This window comes from Caenorhabditis elegans, chromosome I (genome assembly GCF_000002985.6).
Source record: "Caenorhabditis elegans chromosome I".
Lineage (NCBI taxonomy): Eukaryota > Metazoa > Nematoda > Chromadorea > Rhabditida > Rhabditidae > Caenorhabditis > Caenorhabditis elegans.
The window spans coordinates 1,854,371-1,872,713 of NC_003279.8; the positions used below are offsets into that span (position 1 = coordinate 1,854,371).

At 31.3% G+C, this 18,343-nt stretch overlaps 1 protein-coding gene and 1 pseudogene across 4 annotated transcripts; both read right to left on the minus strand.

Moving 5' to 3' along the window:
* Nucleotides 1-2,088: 2,088 nt before the first annotated feature.
* Nucleotides 2,089-6,208, minus strand: M01D7.1 (annotated as a pseudogene). Its single transcript has 7 exons — nucleotides 6,161-6,208; nucleotides 6,042-6,118; nucleotides 5,851-5,960; nucleotides 5,697-5,805; nucleotides 4,844-5,153; nucleotides 3,584-3,806; nucleotides 2,089-2,239 (listed from the first exon to the last, which is right to left on the minus strand). Coding segments are annotated over exons 1-7 (1,028 nt in total).
* A 2,028-nt stretch (nucleotides 6,209-8,236) lies between these two features.
* On the minus strand, nucleotides 8,237-17,936 carry scm-1 (Secretory carrier-associated membrane protein; the record flags this gene model as incomplete). 3 transcript variants are annotated; one of them, NM_058510.8, is made up of 5 exons in its annotated part: nucleotides 8,237-8,848; nucleotides 11,028-11,474; nucleotides 14,781-14,928; nucleotides 16,559-16,690; nucleotides 17,877-17,936. In NM_058510.8, 5 exons carry the CDS (start codon nucleotides 17,907-17,909, stop codon nucleotides 8,601-8,603), a joined length of 1,008 nt encoding a protein of 335 aa, NP_490911.1. The 3 variants fall into 3 exon arrangements, with proteins under 3 accessions (NP_490911.1, NP_001293354.1, NP_001293355.1); NM_001306425.3 differs by lacking the exons at nucleotides 16,559-16,690; nucleotides 17,877-17,936 and having other exon boundaries at nucleotides 8,601-8,848; nucleotides 14,781-14,895; NM_001306426.3 differs by lacking the exons at nucleotides 14,781-14,928; nucleotides 16,559-16,690; nucleotides 17,877-17,936 and having other exon boundaries at nucleotides 8,601-8,848; nucleotides 11,028-11,319.
* Nucleotides 17,937-18,343: the final 407 nt, after the last annotated feature.

Below are 18,343 nucleotides of genomic sequence, written 5' to 3' on the forward strand. Positions count from 1 at the left end.
CAATAACATTATAAAAATAACAGCAACAGTGCCGCACTTCACGCGCTTTTATCTCAAACAAACATTTTTTTGGTAACAAACTTTCAACTACAAACTTGTTCTTTACAACAATATCAACAACTTTTCAATTGATGACTTTTCTGCTAAAACATTATCCGCGGAGATATGAGCTATCAAAGTGAAATTGGAAAAGTGGCCCTCCAATAGTTCGTTAAAGTGCCATTTTAGGATCTTTGAGAGCCCGCCATGAGCATGAGCTTGGTTCTGGAGTTTTGCCTCTAATAATTCACGAGTAACCATTTTAAAACATGGGCTATCGAATGTGATAGGTCTCATGTGCAAGTCCGATGGGCACCTTCTGATGGTTCCCTAGTTAGATCACGAGTAAAGGAGCCGCAAAAAACCAGCAGATCTTACCTCAAGAATGTCATTTCGATAAATTAATACATTTCACACTCTTGAATAAATAATAAAGTTTTGTTTTGAATTTTCAAACAGAAAAACTTCAGACACTTTTTGCAAAAAATATAAAAACTCCAGTGTGAAAGCAAAAATTATGGTGAAGTGTCATAATGTACGCGCAAATTTAAAACTTTCAAAAACGTGAGCACGGCCAGCATTATTTTTGACATGATGATCGATGTTGGTTGGATTGATTCGGAGATTTCCAGTTGATACAATCATATCCGACAACTCGTCGTTCGTCAAATCACGCTTCACACCGGTTGTTGGACTTTTTTTCAAATTTAGAAACATCCAATAATTTTCCCATTTAAAAAAAAATTTTTATTTGAAATTTTTGCATTTTCTCTGTTTTTCTTCACGCGCTTTTCAACTGGTGAAAAAATAGATTAAATCCGGAAGCTTTTCAAGAAGCAACGCGAAATACAAAAATGGGTTACCGCAATTTTTGTTTCTTTGTTTTTGGGATATAAGTTTTGACGATATAGTTTGCTATCTGCTGCAAGACCCTCAAAAACGATATCCTCCACTACAAGATCCTTGAGTGTATTTGCGAGCATCTTCCATTGTTCACTCTGAGCCGAGTTCTCGAATTTTGCAGCTAAATAATATCAGTTCAACATGAGTTTTTGAATATAGCATGTTCGTTCAAAAAGCCGGTACCAGGTCTGTCACCAAAAAAAAACGATTTAATTTTAATTTTTCGAAGACCGAAAAAAAGTTTAATTTTTCGAAGACCGAAAAAAAACCGTATTTTCGCTTCTAAAATTCAAATGTCTGAAAAATTTCCGAAAAAAAAACAATAAAAACTTTTTTTAGCAAGATTCTTTTTATGAACGTATTTTTTCTTTTTCATTGTATTTCAAGCTAATTTTAAGCAAAGCCCGCACATAAACCCAATACCAAGGTTTAGAAGCGAGGTCCGGCAGACGCCTCAAAAAACTTTTTGAGTTAGGGTACTTAATGACATAAATTCTCAAATTTCAAGAAAAGGCGATGAGAATCGTGACCCGAAACTTATTCAGTACAACTTTGAATGGAAAACCAACAAAAATGTTTTCCTTGCTCTGTTATCATTTACTATATATACAGCGCTTATTCTGTGTGTCCATAATTTGTAGTCTATGTAGTTTTTATAGTCTTTGAAGTTTTGGCTTCTGGAGGGATAGTGAGTTAGGGTTCATGTAGGGATATAGTTGGGGTACTGTAGTGGTACAATAGTGGTACAGTGGGAATACTGTAGGGTTACGGTAGTTTCAGGAAAAATTAGTTTTCAGCCCCAGAAGTCGGGGGCCGCGCCGGAGGAGAGGTCCATAAACTCTCGATCCTGACAAACATCTTTAAGAGGAACAACTCTGAACCCACTGGAGAAGTGATTTTGGAAATTTGAATCCTGAATCGCGATCCCAGGTCGACCCATCTGAACCAACTAAACAAGCCTATTTTCCTTATTGGAAAAATTATCCGACATTTCGAAAAGAATATGTTCATGTTGGATAGTGGAAAAATTGAATGAAAAGAGGTAGCAACACATTTAGAAAGCAGAGGGAAAAATAAATAAAGTGGAAATATTGAAGGCAATTTTTTGGTGGTTGCGTAATAACTTTTTTGCATTTTGTTAAACACTCAGCGTATACTCTGCCATAAATCCGCTGGAAATCTATCGTACCAAATAAGAAAATCTACAGAATCAAATGTTTTGACCACAGTTGCAAGTAGTCCATCTTTTCGTTCAATATCAACTCCATTTGCACAATCAACTATATCGATTCCATCGCTGAAAATGTTTCACTTGAAGGCAGCATATCACTCGTTAGCGTTTTTTTTTTGAAGGTGGAGTAGCACCAGTCGCGAAGTTTTAAAACTACTCCAATGGTGCCAAAATGACCGAATATCATAATAAAACTTCTAAAAAAAAATTAAAATTGTTTCTATTTACTCGCGATTTGCCGAAACTTTGACCGGAAATTATGAAAAATTAAACATTTTTGGAAGTGTTTTATTTTGATATTCGGCCGTTTTAAATCATTATAAATGTATTTAGACGAAACCCCTACTGGCGCTATTCCACTTTTAATTGATTTTGGTGGGAACAAGTGCTATATTTCACAAAAAAATGACGTCTCTGAAAAATTCAACGCAAAACACGGAAAATCACACAGACACACTCTTTCTAGAAACTTCCAGTAGTTTTTCAAAAATTGAAAAACTTTCTGGAGTTGTCTGGAAGTTACCAAGCAATTTCTGTAGTTTCAAATTTTTCAGAAGTTTCTAGAAACTTTCAAAAATTTTAATAATGTTTCCAAAGTTTCTCAACCCACTAACCCTTCAAATAGCAATAACCAACTTCTCCTAAATTTGCATTTATACTACAGTAGTCATAGACGGCTGCAAGACTAATTTTTGATCGCTTCATATCAACTCTGAAGAAATTGTCGCACTAGGACAAAAAACTTGGGAATACCTATGCCGTTTGAAAGTTTAAAAAACGTGTTCGTTCGGCATTTAATTGGTTTTCTAAAACTACAAGAGACTAATTTTCAATTGGTTTGTAGGGGTCCAAAACTAATAGAAGTGATTCCGGAGCTGGCATTAATTTCTCACATTTTGAAAATAATATTAACAACTCAAACTATTTTAACTTCGTTTCTATCGTTTCGGTTTTTCTCAGAGACGATCAGATTTAAAGGTAGGCTGTTGAGACTTTTGTTTTGAAATGTGGGTACTAAATTTCAAAAATAATATTTGTACAAAAATAAAAGGAAAATATGACAAAATTGGATGTGCAAAAAAATTCGAAGATAGTATATTTTCAGATATTCCATTTAGTACAGTGATACTGCAGTACCCATTATTGGTTTTTAATTTTTTTTTGTAAGACTACTGTTCGAAACTTTCAAACATGAATTCAAAAAGGTCGCAACAATGTAACGCGCCAAACACCAGCTGATGCAAACACAAAAAATCAAAGTGTAAGGTAATCGATTGATGGGAATTCGGTGTTTTGGCACCGTTATAAAAAGCGATTCACACAAAAACTTAACGAATGTTTCCTCAAGTTACAAAACAAAGCGAAAAATCTGCGCACGGCGTTTCTCATCCCACAAAGAGTTTTGAATACCATGCAACATGTCCGTAGGCTGAAAAAGACGACAATGCGAATTCCAACGAAGTCTTTTTAGTTTCGGCATTGCCCCCATCAACCAACAACGAATAAATTTATTGATAAGTGTAGGTTGGAATTGATGATTGCTCAACTTGATTACTTTACAATCCATTTTCATTAACTCCTCCAATGTGATTTTTTCTGCGTAGAATATATCCAGGCGAGGAATTCGGGATATCTAAAAAAAACTTTGAGTGAAAATAACTGTCAGCTCGCACACAAAATGTATATCTAAAACTTTATGCTAATTCTCAACCTCTATCTCAATTCTCGATATGCTCATATCTAGTTCAAGCAAAATTACGCCCTGTGAAAAAACAAAAAATGACTTTGAAACATTTGTTCTAATGGGAAGACCGGATTCAGTATATGCCATCTTCAAACATGAGTGTATACTTATCTATAATGATTAAAGGGGGAGTAGAGCTTGTGGGTATTTTGTTTAAATAGACTAAAACTGGTCCAAAACCACCGAATTTCATAATGAGACTTCACAGAAAAGTTTCAAAAATTTTTTATGGCCGGTCAAAATTTCGAAAAAAAAGAGCCAAATTTTGCTAAAATCTGAAATTTCGCACACTTTTCTTTGTTGCAGCGCTGGATCTTAGTTTTTCTGAAATTATCACACTTTAATCCTTATTTTGGTAATTTATCTCACGGAAATTCGTTGATTGAGACAACTTTTAGGCCGATAGGCAATGATACTATCAACAATAAACTTATGTATTGGTGTCATTGAATAGAGAATTTTCTGTAGAACATTTTTTATATGCATCATTTTTTTTTAATTGAGCCGTTTTCGACATGAATTCAATTTGAAAATGCGACAACTGTAGAACTTAGTGTACATATCTACGTGAGGTTTGCCTCCCCGGCTTGACCATTTGGTGTAATTTGTGCAAACAACATCACGCGCAAATGCAGACATTTTTGCACGCGCTGCGGCGAAATTCCTCTTAGTGAATTGAAATATTTTTCCCGCCTTTTTCAACATTTTCGAGGCGTTGGTCGAGCTGAATACACGTGATCAATATTAAGAAACCATTAGTTTATGAGAATGCTTACTTTCTGGCGCGAAAATAGCGTGCGACAAAGAAAGATTTAGGTGCCTTCGCTACGAGATATTCCCGCGCCAAAACGGTAGGCATTCTCATGATCTCGTGGTTTTTTAATAGAATTTTTCTGTAATATTCTAAAATTTAGATAAAAACTTACAAGACTGTGATTGAAACCAAACTGACTATAAAAAACTAATCCATAGCTGACATTAATCTTGTTTAGTACAAATTGAATGTCTTCTGTCGAAACACAAAATGTCTTTCCAACAATTTCAATGTAATGGCATTTTTTCATCAATGGGTGACTTAGTAAGAATCGATAATCTCCAAAAAGTTTATCTCCGTCGATCATTACGTCAACATGGTCGATCAAAAAGAGTTCGTTGAATATATTTAAAAACTTCCAAAGTTTTGGTAATTTTGTGTATTTAATTATTGGAAATATTTTCTTGTCCGCCGAACTCTTGCTGAAAACCACGTATAATCGATAAAAAGAGTAATTAATGTTAAAAATTGTCTTAATCTTTAAAGGCCGTTTGGCGCCAGTGGGGTTTTTTATCTAAATGCACTTATAATGATACAAAACAACGGAATATCATAATATAACACAAAAATTTTAGATTTTTCATAATTTCCGGTCAAAGTTTTGACAAATTGCCTAAATTTTAAAAAATATGAGCTTTTGAGGAAATGCAATGCATTGTCACATGTTCCGACCCCTAAAATGTTTGAATACAAATAATTTTATAAAAATTAAAGTATATAACTGTAGGAAAAAACTTTTTTTGATCGACTTTAAAAATTATGAGTGGCAAAAATTGAGTAATTGCCACTTTTTGACAGTTAATAATAACATTTCAAAACTTTTGAAAAGTTTTATTACGATATTCGGTCATTTTGGCACCATTGGAATAGTTTTTTAGCAATTTCCCCACTGGCGATACTCCATCTTCAAATTTGCATCACGCTTTCAGCGAGGCTTTCGGTTTTTCAATCCAAAAAAATCTCACCAAAACCATTCAATCCAGAAGTCGAGACTGAATCTAGATAAACTATAATTATAAATTCTGCTTCTTTCTTCCATTGATTTATAAACAAGTAGGACGTCACTTTTTGCTTCTACTATTAAAATTCTTTGATGGAAACGAGGAGGCTCGACGATACCTGCTCCTGGGTGATATTCCAAATGATTACTGACTATTAATTTATACATTTTTCTTCGAACTTTTTTGATGTCTGTACGTATTTTCATCGACGTCTTCGATAGTTTTATTCTGAAAAAATACGATTTTTTCCCGTATCAAGTATGATATTTTCACAGAATAAAAACACAACTATTTTTACACTGAACGTACACTGAGTAAATATCCATTTGATAAATGACGTTTTTCAGTGCAACAAACGGTAAATTGAGCAAATTGAATGGTTTGTCCTAAAAATAAGGAAATAAATAAAAATTATAATATTTACTTACTAGAAATGTCACCCGAAGATATGTGAATAGAAATTTTAACGTTTCCATCTTAGATACTAAAGATTTGATATTAAGTATTAATAGTGGTAATAGTGACTATTATTTGAAAATAGTCAATATTGCCGCGCAAACTGAAATCAATATTTTCAGCATTACGACAACACCTCCTCGAGCTGTCTGAAATTAGTATCGATCGGTGTTTCTTCTCCGAGAAACAAACCAGTGCCTTTGAAGATATGTTTTTGGGAGTTTCGACAAGGAACCTTAATTCTAATGGAGTTATTCAAGTAATGTTGCAAAATGTATATAAATACATTTATGACGTCACAACTGTGTTAAAATACATGTTATTATATATTTTAATACAGTTGTGAATTTTTTTTAAATACTTATTAATTTTCCGGCAGTACTTGAATAACCCTATAGGTGCAAACCATTATGAGTTGCGTATAGGGAATACATTAAGTACAAAAATCATATCTACAAGAGTGAATGAGAATCCATTTGATTTATTTATGATGTTTTTCGATACAACACGTTGGGTATCTTGTATGTTTTTTCTTGTTTTCCCTATTGAATAAAGTAAATTATCTTCTTATTTTTAAGAGAAATTCTTACTCGGGAGGTATCCAGTCGGTATTAGTTTTGAGCAGGTGGAAGGCTGCATAGTGCACTGGCATCTCCAAGAATAATTACTGGCAAAACAGCTGCGCAAACTTATTATCAATTTGCTTTTGTTCGTTTCAAATGTAAATCTTCTAACTACCGTGTATTGTTAGCATTTTTGTGCTACTTTATTTATGTATTTATTTATTATCAACTAATCAAAATTTCAAAAAAAGGAGCCGATGATGTTTCAGAGTCGTTTGGTAAACTTGTATCAGGCAATCAGCATACGAATCATATGAGATTTTGCATCTTTTAAAAGCAAAACGGGAGAAATATCGCTGCGGTTTTCTTATTTTTCGGATAGTGAATTGAGTTTTGGATTGGAAATTTCACATCCAAATTCAAGAATTGGACGGACGTGTGTGTTGAACAGTTTGAAGTAAAAAAGAGCGTTTGTAGACCGGAATGTTTTTAATATTTGCCGAGATTTGAATATTGCAGAGTTTACAATTAAGTGTTTATCGTCCACCCAAATACCAAGATCGCGAGCTTTTGAGCAACTGCTAATTTTATGACCATTTACAAGATACTCAGTTTGGGGATTTAGTTTACATACCGTATATCTTCTATTAATATGGCCTCCCTATTAGACTTGCACTCCTTATTAGTATTGCCCATTGGAGACCTTCCGAAAAATAGTATTACTATTTTTCGGAAGGTCGTGTCCATGATTTGATGAGAACTGCGGAGACGCCTGCGTCTCTCTTCTCCACACGCTCTCTCGTCATAGGCGTTAGACAGCGTGCGAGAACAAGTGACGCAGGCGCTTTTTGCGCGTAAGATTTGGCCGTATATCTTCTATTAATATGGCACTTCCTATTTGTGTTGCACTCCTTAATAGTCTTGCGTTTACTCTTTTTTATTGCAGGCCCATCTGGTTAAGTTCAGGATTTCAACAAAACATTGGTCTATTTTGCAACAGTTTTTCACAACATTTCTACGAGATTGTTGAAGTTTTTGAACATATATGTTCCAATTAAAATCAAATTTTCTGAATTTTGATATGAGATTCGAGCTTTTTCATAAAATTTTTCTGTAAAATTAGAATTACACTCCCTAATAGTCTTGCACTCCCTATTAGTATTGCAAGCGAGAAGACGATTGAAAAATAGTATTGCAGACATATTAATAGAAGAAATACGGTATGCGTAGTACTTGTGTTTTATTTTCAGCAAGCTTAAGTTGCCAAATATCACACCATTTTTCGATAATAGAAATACTTTCTTTAATGCTTTCGATATTTTCACCGGAAAATTTCAACTCATCGGCAAAAGCCGTAACGTGGACATCAGACGGAAATCGTTCAAGCAAATTGTTAATGTAAATGAAAAATCGCGATTTTTTTGCGATGGAGCGCGATTGCAGCAGGCGTAATTTTAATTTTCAATTGTAAGACAAAAATCAAAAAATCTATAATTTTTCACTCAACTTTATGTGCTTGGGATGGAAAGGTGGACTGCAAAAATAAATAAATTATGAACAATTCGGATGGATTTCGAAGGGAAAATAGGGGGAAATAAATGGGTAAGAGAGTGTCCCATATCGGCTTGATCTACGCTGATCTACAAAAAATGCGGGAGAAGAGACGCAGAGCTTTCAACTGATTTCTCATGGTTAAGAACGTGCTGACGTCACATTTTTTATATTTTTTTGGGCAAAAAATTCCTACATTTTTAGTAGATCAAACCGTAATGGGACAGCCCCTGGCACCACGTGAAAAATATAACGTTTTTTTTGTTGTTGATAGAAATGAATACATAAAAATAGGCAATTAGAATCGTCCTTGAGTCGCCTGATTGAAGGCGGCTCCGGCGGCTGCCTGAGTTGCTGCCTGAGTGGCTCTCTGTACACCAGCATCCGACATAACACCATTTGTGAATTCCTGACGAGCCTTGTCGATGGAGAAGCCGGCTCCACGATACAGGCGGTGCACTTTTACAAGGGCGGTGACCATTCCGGTGAGGGCGACGGTGAATGTGATGGCCGAGATAAGCATGAGAAGGGCGATTGGCACGGAGACTGGAAATTATTGAAGCGGTTTTTTTTTCGATTTTTTTTAGGTAAAAGCAACTTTTTTGCAACAAACGAAAAAATAATAAAATTAAGTATTTATTTTATAAAATAATTTTTTTTTTGATTTTCTATTGAATTTAATTATTATTTGGAACAAAAATTCTGAGATCTCTGCGTACTGCACAACATATTTGACCCGCAAAATATCTCGTAGCGAAAACTACAGTAATTCTTTTAATGACTACTGTAGCGCGCTTGTGTCGATTTACGGGAACTCGATTTTTTCGTCATTTAATGTGTATTTTTATCATATTTTAATATTTTTTATCGAATAATGAATTATTCCTGTAAATCGACACTACAGTAGTCATTTAAAGGATTACTGTAGTTTTCGCTACGAGATATTTTGCGCGTCAAATATGTTGTGCAGTACGCATTCTCAGAATTTTTGAATCTTGTAATACGATTTTCCAGCTCAAAAAATATCGAAATTTGAAAATTTCCAGCAATTTTTTTTTTCGAATAATTTCTTTAATTTCCATATTTTTTTCCATTAAAATCAGCATAATACTCTGATAAATCGATATTTTCTTCTTATTTTTTTCGGATTCTCCAAAAAATCGAAAAATGTCAAATTTTCTGAATTTAAAAAAATTGCATTTATTTCGCATCGAAAATTTTAGTTTCATACTTTTCAGAAATGTACATATAATTTCCAAAAAATGTTGTTTTTCATTTTTTTAAAAATCTTTTTTCTCCCAAACTTCAATTTTCAAAGACATGGAAAATTCTAGTGAAGTAAATTTTTTATTTTTTGTTTTAAAAAAATTGCATTTTTTTTTTAATTTTTAAAATTTTTAATAAAATAGTTATGGCATTTGAAAAAATGAAAAATTTTTGGCCCAAAAAAATGTTTAAATAAATAAATAAATAATGCTAGTGAATCAAAGGTGGAGCACCGAAATCTGAAAAATATATTTAATTGACTCCAAATTTTCCCCTGATTCCGAATATCGATGTGAAAAAATTCAAAAAAATTTCCCCATGATTTTATATTTAAGCTTTGTACCAGCATCACTTTTTTAAATACGCGCGCAAAGAAGCACGCTTTGATTTTCTTAAATTAAATACTTCATTCATTTTTCGCCGAATTCGGTTTTTTTAAAACCAGTTTTATTGATTTTTCTCGAGTTTTTATCGGTTTTTTTCTTCGACAAAAATGAATGAAAATGGTTTAAAAAAACTGAATTCGGCGAAAAATAAATAAAAAATATTTAAATGAAGGCAAATCAAAGCGCGCTCCAATGAGAATTTGTTTGGAAGCGTATTTGAAAAAAAAGTGATGCGGGGGCACAAATGAAATTCTGCGATTTCAAGCTTAAATATAAAATCAGGGGAAATTTTTTTGAATTTTTTCACATCGATATTCGGAATCAGGGAAAAATATGGAGACAATTGAAAATATTTACCAGATTTCGGTACTCCACCTTTGATTCACTAGCATTATTTATTTATTTATTTAAACTTTTTTTTGGGCCAAACATTTTTCATTTTTTCAAATGCCATAACTATTTTATTAAAAATTTAAAAAATTTAAAAAAAAATGCAATTAAAAAAAAAAAAAAATTACTTCACTAGAATTTTCCATGTCTTTGAAAATTGGAGTTTGGGAGAAAAAAGATTTTTAAAAAAATGAAAAACAACATTTTTTGGAAATTATACATTTTTGAAAAGCATGAAACTAAAATTTTCGATGCGAAATAAATGCAATTTTTTTAAATTCAGAAAATTTGACATTTTTCGATTTTTTGGAGAATCGGAAAAAAATAAGAAGAAAATATCGATTTATCAGAGTATTATGCTGATTTTAATGGGAAAAAAATATGAAAATTAAAGAAATTTTTGAAAAAAAAATTGCTGGAAATTTTCAAATTTCGATATTTTTTGAGCTGGAAAATCGTATTACAAGATTCAAAAATTCTGAGATTTATCAAAATAAAAGAAGAAAAAAAAACTTCACTAGAATTTTCAATAACTATGAAAGTTGAAGTTAAACAACTTTTTTCGGAAACCAAAAAAGTTGTCGTTTGATTTTTTTTTAAATTTTCCAAAGAAATTGGTAAAATTTCAGTGGCACATTTTTTAGTATTTCAAGTTTTTTTTCCAAAAAAAAAACTAAACTCACCATTAAAAGTATCGAGAGCATTAATCCATCCACAAGCATAATTGGATAAGCCGAGAGTTTGAACAAACGTGAAAATGCAATGGAAGAAGAGAACAAAGAAGAAGACCATAAAATTGAATGACGAATCATTTCTGAACGCCTTATAAACCGGACGAAACCAGAAAAGAAATGAGCACGGCGAGAATAGAGCCAGCTGAATGCACGCGAGAAATAGTTGACCGATTGAACCGCCGGCGAATATCATATAGAACAACGAGGCCAACACGTTGACAACCAACGCAAGTACGTACATTAGAAATACGTAATAGGCGAATGTGACAGTCTTTTGGAATTGGACGGGAATTTCCACTTCAATATCTTGGTAGAAGCATGGCTCAATTGGAATTATTGTTGGAAGTGGTGGCCAATTGTGTGGGCGTGGAGCATTGTTTTGAGCATTTGTGTTCACTACAAAAAATGAATTATTCAACAAAAAAAAACTCAAAATTCACGAATTCTGTGGCTTCGTTTGATCTCAGAAAAAAAAAAATTTTTGCCCAAAAAAAGGACAAATTTGGCTGAAAAAAAAACAAATTAGGATTTTAGAAATTCTAGGTTTAACCCGTCAAAAACTTTTAAAAAGTGGCAAAATTGGGCAATTTTGGTAAAAAGTCACAATTCTGAAACTGTTTCTAGTGGTTTCGAACATTTACACAAAAACAATTTCTAGTGGTTTCGAACATTTTCAGAAATTTACTTTTTTGCCAAAAAAAGGGCAAGATGGCTGAAAAAAAATTGGGCAAAAATAGAAAATTTGCCTAAATTTGTTGAAAACGGGCAATTCATACATGCTGAATATTAAAAAGTGGCAAAAATGGGCAATTTTTGAAAAAAAAACACAATTTTATTTAAAATTCCTCTAAAATTGTTAATTTTGCAGTAAGAGGACTCGACATTCACTCAAAAACATTAAAAAATTGCCCTTTTTCTGGAATTCTGTGGTTTCGAACATTTTCAGGAAAATTTTTTTTTGCCCAAAAAAAGGACTAAAAAAATTTGGCTGAAAAAAAATTGGGCAAAAATAAAAAATTTGCCTAAATTTGTTGAAAACGGGTAATTCATATATGCTGAATATTAAAAAGTGGCAAAAATGGGCAATTTTTGAAAAAAAAAACACAATTTTATTTAAAATTCCTCTAAAATTGTTAATTTTGTAGTTAGAGGACTCAAAATTCACTTAATAACATTAAAAAATTGCCCTTTTTAACAATTTTCAATTGTTGAGTTTTAAAAAAACTAGAAATCTAGGTTTAACCCATCAAAAACTATTAAAAGTGCCAAAAATGGGCAATTTTGGTAAAAAGTCACAATTCTGAAACTGCTCTAAAATGGTTAATTTTGAAGTTAGAAGACTTAAAATTCACTCAAAACCATTGAAAAAATGCCCTTTTTCAATTTCTAGTGGTTTCGAACATTTTCAGAAATTTATTTTTTTTGCCAAAAAAAGGGCAAGATGGCTGAAAAAAAATTGGGCAAAAATGAAAATTGTCTAAATTTGTTGAAAACGGGCAATTCATATATGCTGAATATTAAAAAGTGGCAAAAATGGGCAATTTTTGAAAAAAAAACACAATTTTATTTAAAATTCCTCTAAAATTGTTAATTTTGCAGTAAGAGGACTCAAAACTCACTCAAAAACATTAAAAAATTGCCCTTTTTCTGGAATTCTGTGGTTTCGAACATTTTCAGAAAAATTTTTTTTTTGTTTAAAAAAAGGAGTAAAAAATTTGGCTGAAAAAAAAAATTGGGCAAAAATAAAAATTGCCTAAATTTGTTGTAAACGGGTAATTTATATATGCTGAATTCAAAAAATCTAGGTTTAACCCATCAAAAACTATTAAAAAGTGACAAAAAGTTGCGAAAATGGGCAATTTATTAGGTGCGGCATATTTACTGAATTTGCCGTTTGCCGAGCACGGCAAATTTTGAAATTTTCCGCACACATTACAATTTTTTTGTAAAAATTTTGCCAAAAACGAATGGTTTTGATCAGAAACTTGAAGCAAGAAAACTTTTTTTTTATTCAAGAAATTCACACGCACAAAAACCAGTGAATGAGTAGTTTTTTGGCACTTTTTGAGCTCCAAAAATATTTTTTACCGAGGACCACGGCAAAATTGCCGAATTTGCCGAGCTCGACACCCCTGATTTATACATTGCAGAAAGTCCCAAAAATTAGCAAAATTTAGCCGAAATTTGGAAAGAAACTCAATTTAAAGAAAAATGTATAGTTGCTTTCCGGATTTCTCAGTGGAAACATTTTTCAGACGTCTTTTCGCTTTTGTTTCTCTCACGGCCTCCTGGAGTGCTCATAATTATTGGAGCGCGCCCTCGCGGCACCTCACGAACTCCAGAATTCGCGGGAATTCGTTTCGCGCGGGGACAGCAGTTTTTGGCTATTTTTGGCTTCTATGGAAATTATTTTTAATTTTTTGATTTATAATATTGTTGAGAAGCATCATACGAATCGAAAATTTGTAAAATTATGAAATTTGACCGAAAACTGAAGATTTTACACAAAGGATTCATTACAGTCTTGTAAAAATGTATCAGGATCGTCAGTTTTTCGATTTATGTGCAGTAAAGCATGTCATTTTGTAGAGAAAAGTCTGTTGCACAAAAATCCATGTTTGAAATTCTAATTATTTAATTTATAATGTAAAAATACTCAAAAAATCATTAATTTCAGGTTAAAATCTTATTTTTACGATTTTTCAGTATTTAATAAAAACAGTTTACAAACAAGTTTACAAGTTTACAAGTTTACAAACAGTTTAAAAACAGAAAACAGAACGGCAAATTCAGTAAATATGCCGCACCTAATAAATTGCCCATTTTTGCCACTTTTTAATAGTTTTTGATGGGTTAAACCTAGATTTTCTGAATTCAGCATATATAAAAATTTCACAGAAAATAGAAAAAGACAACAAAAAATTCAAGTTTGCCTGTTTTTGTACTTTATCAAATTAGAGAAATTCCTTGAAATTTTTTTTCCGGATATATAAATTGAAAGAGAACGTCATTTAACAAGTGTTGGCCTATTCTTATTTTTGACAATCAACCATATTACGGAATTTCAAGAAATTTTGCTGTTTTTTCTTATTAAGTCTCCAAATAAGTTCCGGGTCAAAAATCATAACTTTTTTTGCCTTTCATAGATTTTTTTGAAACTTTGGGAATTCATGTTATCAACTATGACCTTTTATTTTGAAATGGTCACAAAATTTTTTGACCACCCGGAGTGCCCTAACTCGAAGCCATTTTTTCAGGCATTTTTCTGATCTCGCTTCTTTGCAGCTTTGAATTGAGGTTTGTGTGCGGATTTTACTTTGTTTAGAATACATCGTAAGAAATCAACAAAAGTTTGAAAAAAAATCCGTCCAAAAAAATGTTTTTTGGTCGGTCGTCAAAAAACTTCAAAAAAAATTTTTTTTCGAAAGTTTTTGATTTTTAGTATAAAAATGATGTAACCATGTGTAAACTATTTTTAAACATACAAAACATTTGAGTTTGAAATTTGGATCTCGAGAAATACTCAAAAAACTCAAAAATTCTTCGAAAAAATTATGTTTTCTATTATCATTTGAGTGTGACGAACTTAGTTAAAATGTTTTGTTTCATAAAAATTGATACGCAGCGAGCAAAGTTATCAATTTTGACCCGGAACTTATTTGGAGACCTAATATTTGAAAGTTATTTTCTCTCTCAACTCACAATTATTGCCACCTGCTGCACTTCTCTGTCGTCTATCAAGCTCTTCCTCTCTCATTCGGAGCTCCTGAGCACGGCGCTCCAAATCTTGCTGTTTTCTGAACAATTCATCGTCCATTCCGGCGGATTTGTTGCCCAGTGAGCCGGTTGACTGCAAAAAAAAACGAAATTATTTGGAAAAAAAAATTGAATTTCTGCTATTTATTCCAAAAATCGGCAATTTTCAGCGAAAAATTAACAATTTTTGAAAAAAAAAAATTAGAAATTTTCAAAAAAATTGAACTAATCTTATCAATTCCGAGATTTTTTGTACCATTCTTCGAAATTTCATTTAAAAATTTTTTAAAATGCTTTTTTTGACATTTCTGATAATTTGAGGTTATTTTCTGTAATTTTTTGTAAAATAAAATTTTAAAAACCAAAAAATTGTGCAAAAATAGCTTGAAGCCGTTTTATTAATTTTTGCACAATTTTTTTTGGGTTTTTAAATTTTATTTTACAAAAAATTATAGAAAATAACCTCAAATTATCAGAGATTTCAAAAAAAAAGCATTAAAAAAATATTTTATACGAAATTTCGAAGAATTGCACAAAAAATCTCGAAATTGATAAGATTTGTTCAATTTTTTGGAAATTTCTAAATTTTTTTTCAAAAATTGTTAATTTTTTGCTGAAAACTATTATAATAATAGTATTATTACCGATTTTCGAAGTAAAATTCATTTTTTTACCTCAGAAATTTAAGGCCAAAAATTGTATTTTTCGAGAATTTTCAGCAAAAATTTTTTTTTGAATGAAATTTCGAAGATTTCATGTCAAAATGGTCATTTTTTGCAAATTCGGGATGAAAATTCCTAAATTTTCGAGAAAAACAGCTAGAAATTGATGGTTTTGATAGATTTTCTCAATTTTTTGTTTAAATTTCAGAGGTTTTTTCACTAAATCCTACAGAAAATCAAAAAAAATTTTTTTTTTTCAAAACAATCAATTTTAATTACGACTTGCTATTTTTTGTAATTTTTCTCTGAAAAAAAAAACCCATTTTCTCACAATTTTTGTACTAAAAATGCCTTAAATGGGCCGTTTTTTTTAGATTTTTAATCAAAATTTGGATTTTTTTCAAAAATTTTAATTACTACTTTGCGAGTTTTTTTTTGAATTTTTTTGAAATTATTAAACTTTTTAAAAACTGACTTATTTTTTAAATAAAAATGATGAAAATCTCCGTCTTAATTTTGAAAAATTCGTATAGAAATATTGATTTTTTGCAAAAAATGTAATTTTTCCCCCGAAAACCCATTTTTTGACGATTTTTTTTATTGAAAAAATTTCTAAAATCGGCCGGTTTTTAGATTTTAAATAATTTTCCCTAAAAAATGTAATTTTTCCGAAAAAACCCATTTTTTCACAATTTTTGAACTAAAAATGTCTAAAATCGGCCTTTTTTTTCAGATTTTTAATCAAAATTTGGACTTGTTTTTTCCAAAATTTTAATTCCGACTTTGCGAATTTTTTTCAATTTTTAGAAGTAAAAAAACGGCAAAATTTGACTAATTTTTCAGAAAAATGGCAAAAATTTCTGTTTTAATTCAAAAAAAATCGGAAAAAATTATATATTCCCTGCAGAGAAATATATCTGTAAGAACTAATAAAAAAAAAAGAAGCGCAAAAAAAGCAAAAAAAAGCACATTCTCTCTTCTTTCGATTAATCAATACGTTGCAGTGCTCCGGCATTAAGGAGCCCTTCTTTTTCTTCTATAAAATAGAGAAAAAGCCGAGACCTGATGAGTGGTTGGTTGAGCATTTGAGCCGCCGGCTCTATTCGCGAATGGATTGAAATCTTCTGTTTCAATTGTACCTCCTGAAGTGGGTTTTGATGCTGCTGCTGCTGCTGCTGGCGGTGGTGGTGGAGCCTAGAAATTGATTTTTAGGCGTAAAAATTCCGAAAATTCAAAATTTCAAATAGAAATCTCTTTTTTAAAAGAAATTCTTGAAAATTCAGATAAAAATTTTTTTTTTTTGAAAATTTACCAATTCGGCATATTTTTTTCAAAAGTGGAGTACTTAAATCTGGGAAATATATTTAATTGACTCCAAATTTTGCCCTGATTCCGAATATCGATGTGAAAAAATTCAAAAATTCAAAAAAATTTCCCATGATTTTATATTTAAGCTTGAAATCGCCGAATTTCATTTGTACCAGCATCACTTTTTTAAATACGCGCCAAAAGAAATTCGCATTGGAGCGCGCTTTGATTTTCTTAATTTAAATATTTTATTTATTTTTCGCCGAATTCAGTTTTTTAAAACCATTTTCATTCATTTTTGTCGAAAAAAAAACCGAAAAAAACTCGAGAAAAATCAATAAAACTGGTTTAAAAAAAAACCGAATTCGGCGAAAAATGAATGAAATAATTTAATTTAAGAAAATCAAAGCGTGCTCCAATGCGAATTTCTTTGGGCGCGTATTTAAAAAAGTGATGCTGGTACAAATGAAATTCGGCGATTTCAAGCTTAAATATAAAATAAGGGAATTTTACAGAACAAATTCCGGAAAATTCAGATTTTAAAATTTTTTTGAAACAGAATATTGGAAGCTCTTGTGAATTCTGGTAAAGCCTGGAAATTTTTTTTCGAAAATTTATTTTTATTTTTTTTTTACGAAAATTTTAATTTTTCTCCTGAAAACTGGTTTTTTTAAAATTTTTTGGATTAAAAATGTAGAAAATCGGACAATTCCGAGTAAACTTCAAAAAAAACTGGTATTTTTCCAATTTTTGCATAAAAAAATAAATAAAATTGGCAGATTTTTGAAATTTTTGCATTAAAAACGTGCTATTTTATACATTTTGTAATGTAAAAATTAAAAAATTGATTTTTTTTTGAAGAATTTTGAAGAAACCACAAAAATTTTGACTAAAAATCTGAAAAACTGTCAAAAACTGTGAGAAAATGGGTTTTTTCGGGGAAAAATTACAGTTTTTCAGGAAAATTAACATATTTTTAATAAAAAGCAAGATTTCTGTACGAATTTACCAATTTTTTTGAAATAAACACGTTTTTCCTCCAAAAAAAACCGATTTTCCAGCTAAAACTCACCGAAAACGGGTCGGCGAACGGATTATCTGACATTTTCCGGGTTTTTTGCTGATTTGCTACCTTAAAAATCAATATTTTAGTCGGAAAAAAGGAATTATAAACGATTTAATCCATTTATTTACGAATTTGATTCAATAAACTGACGGAACGGTGGTGACGAAATATATTTTATAAACAAACGGGCAGAAATATGAGTCAGAACTATCGGGTGACGTGGCAATCTTATCAATTTGGGTCTCGACACGATATTTATTCGATTTTTATGGATTTTTTGCAAAAAAAAATTGGAAAAAATCGGCTAAAAATAGAGAAAATCGATGAAAATTGTGAAAAATTAAAAAATTAAAAAAAGAAAAAAACTACAGTACCCCCTGAACGACACATACCCGTTTTGATGTTATCGTGGCGAGACCTATGCCACCCTTTTAGGGTATGGTCCTTTAAAATTACAGCAAGATTTGGATTTG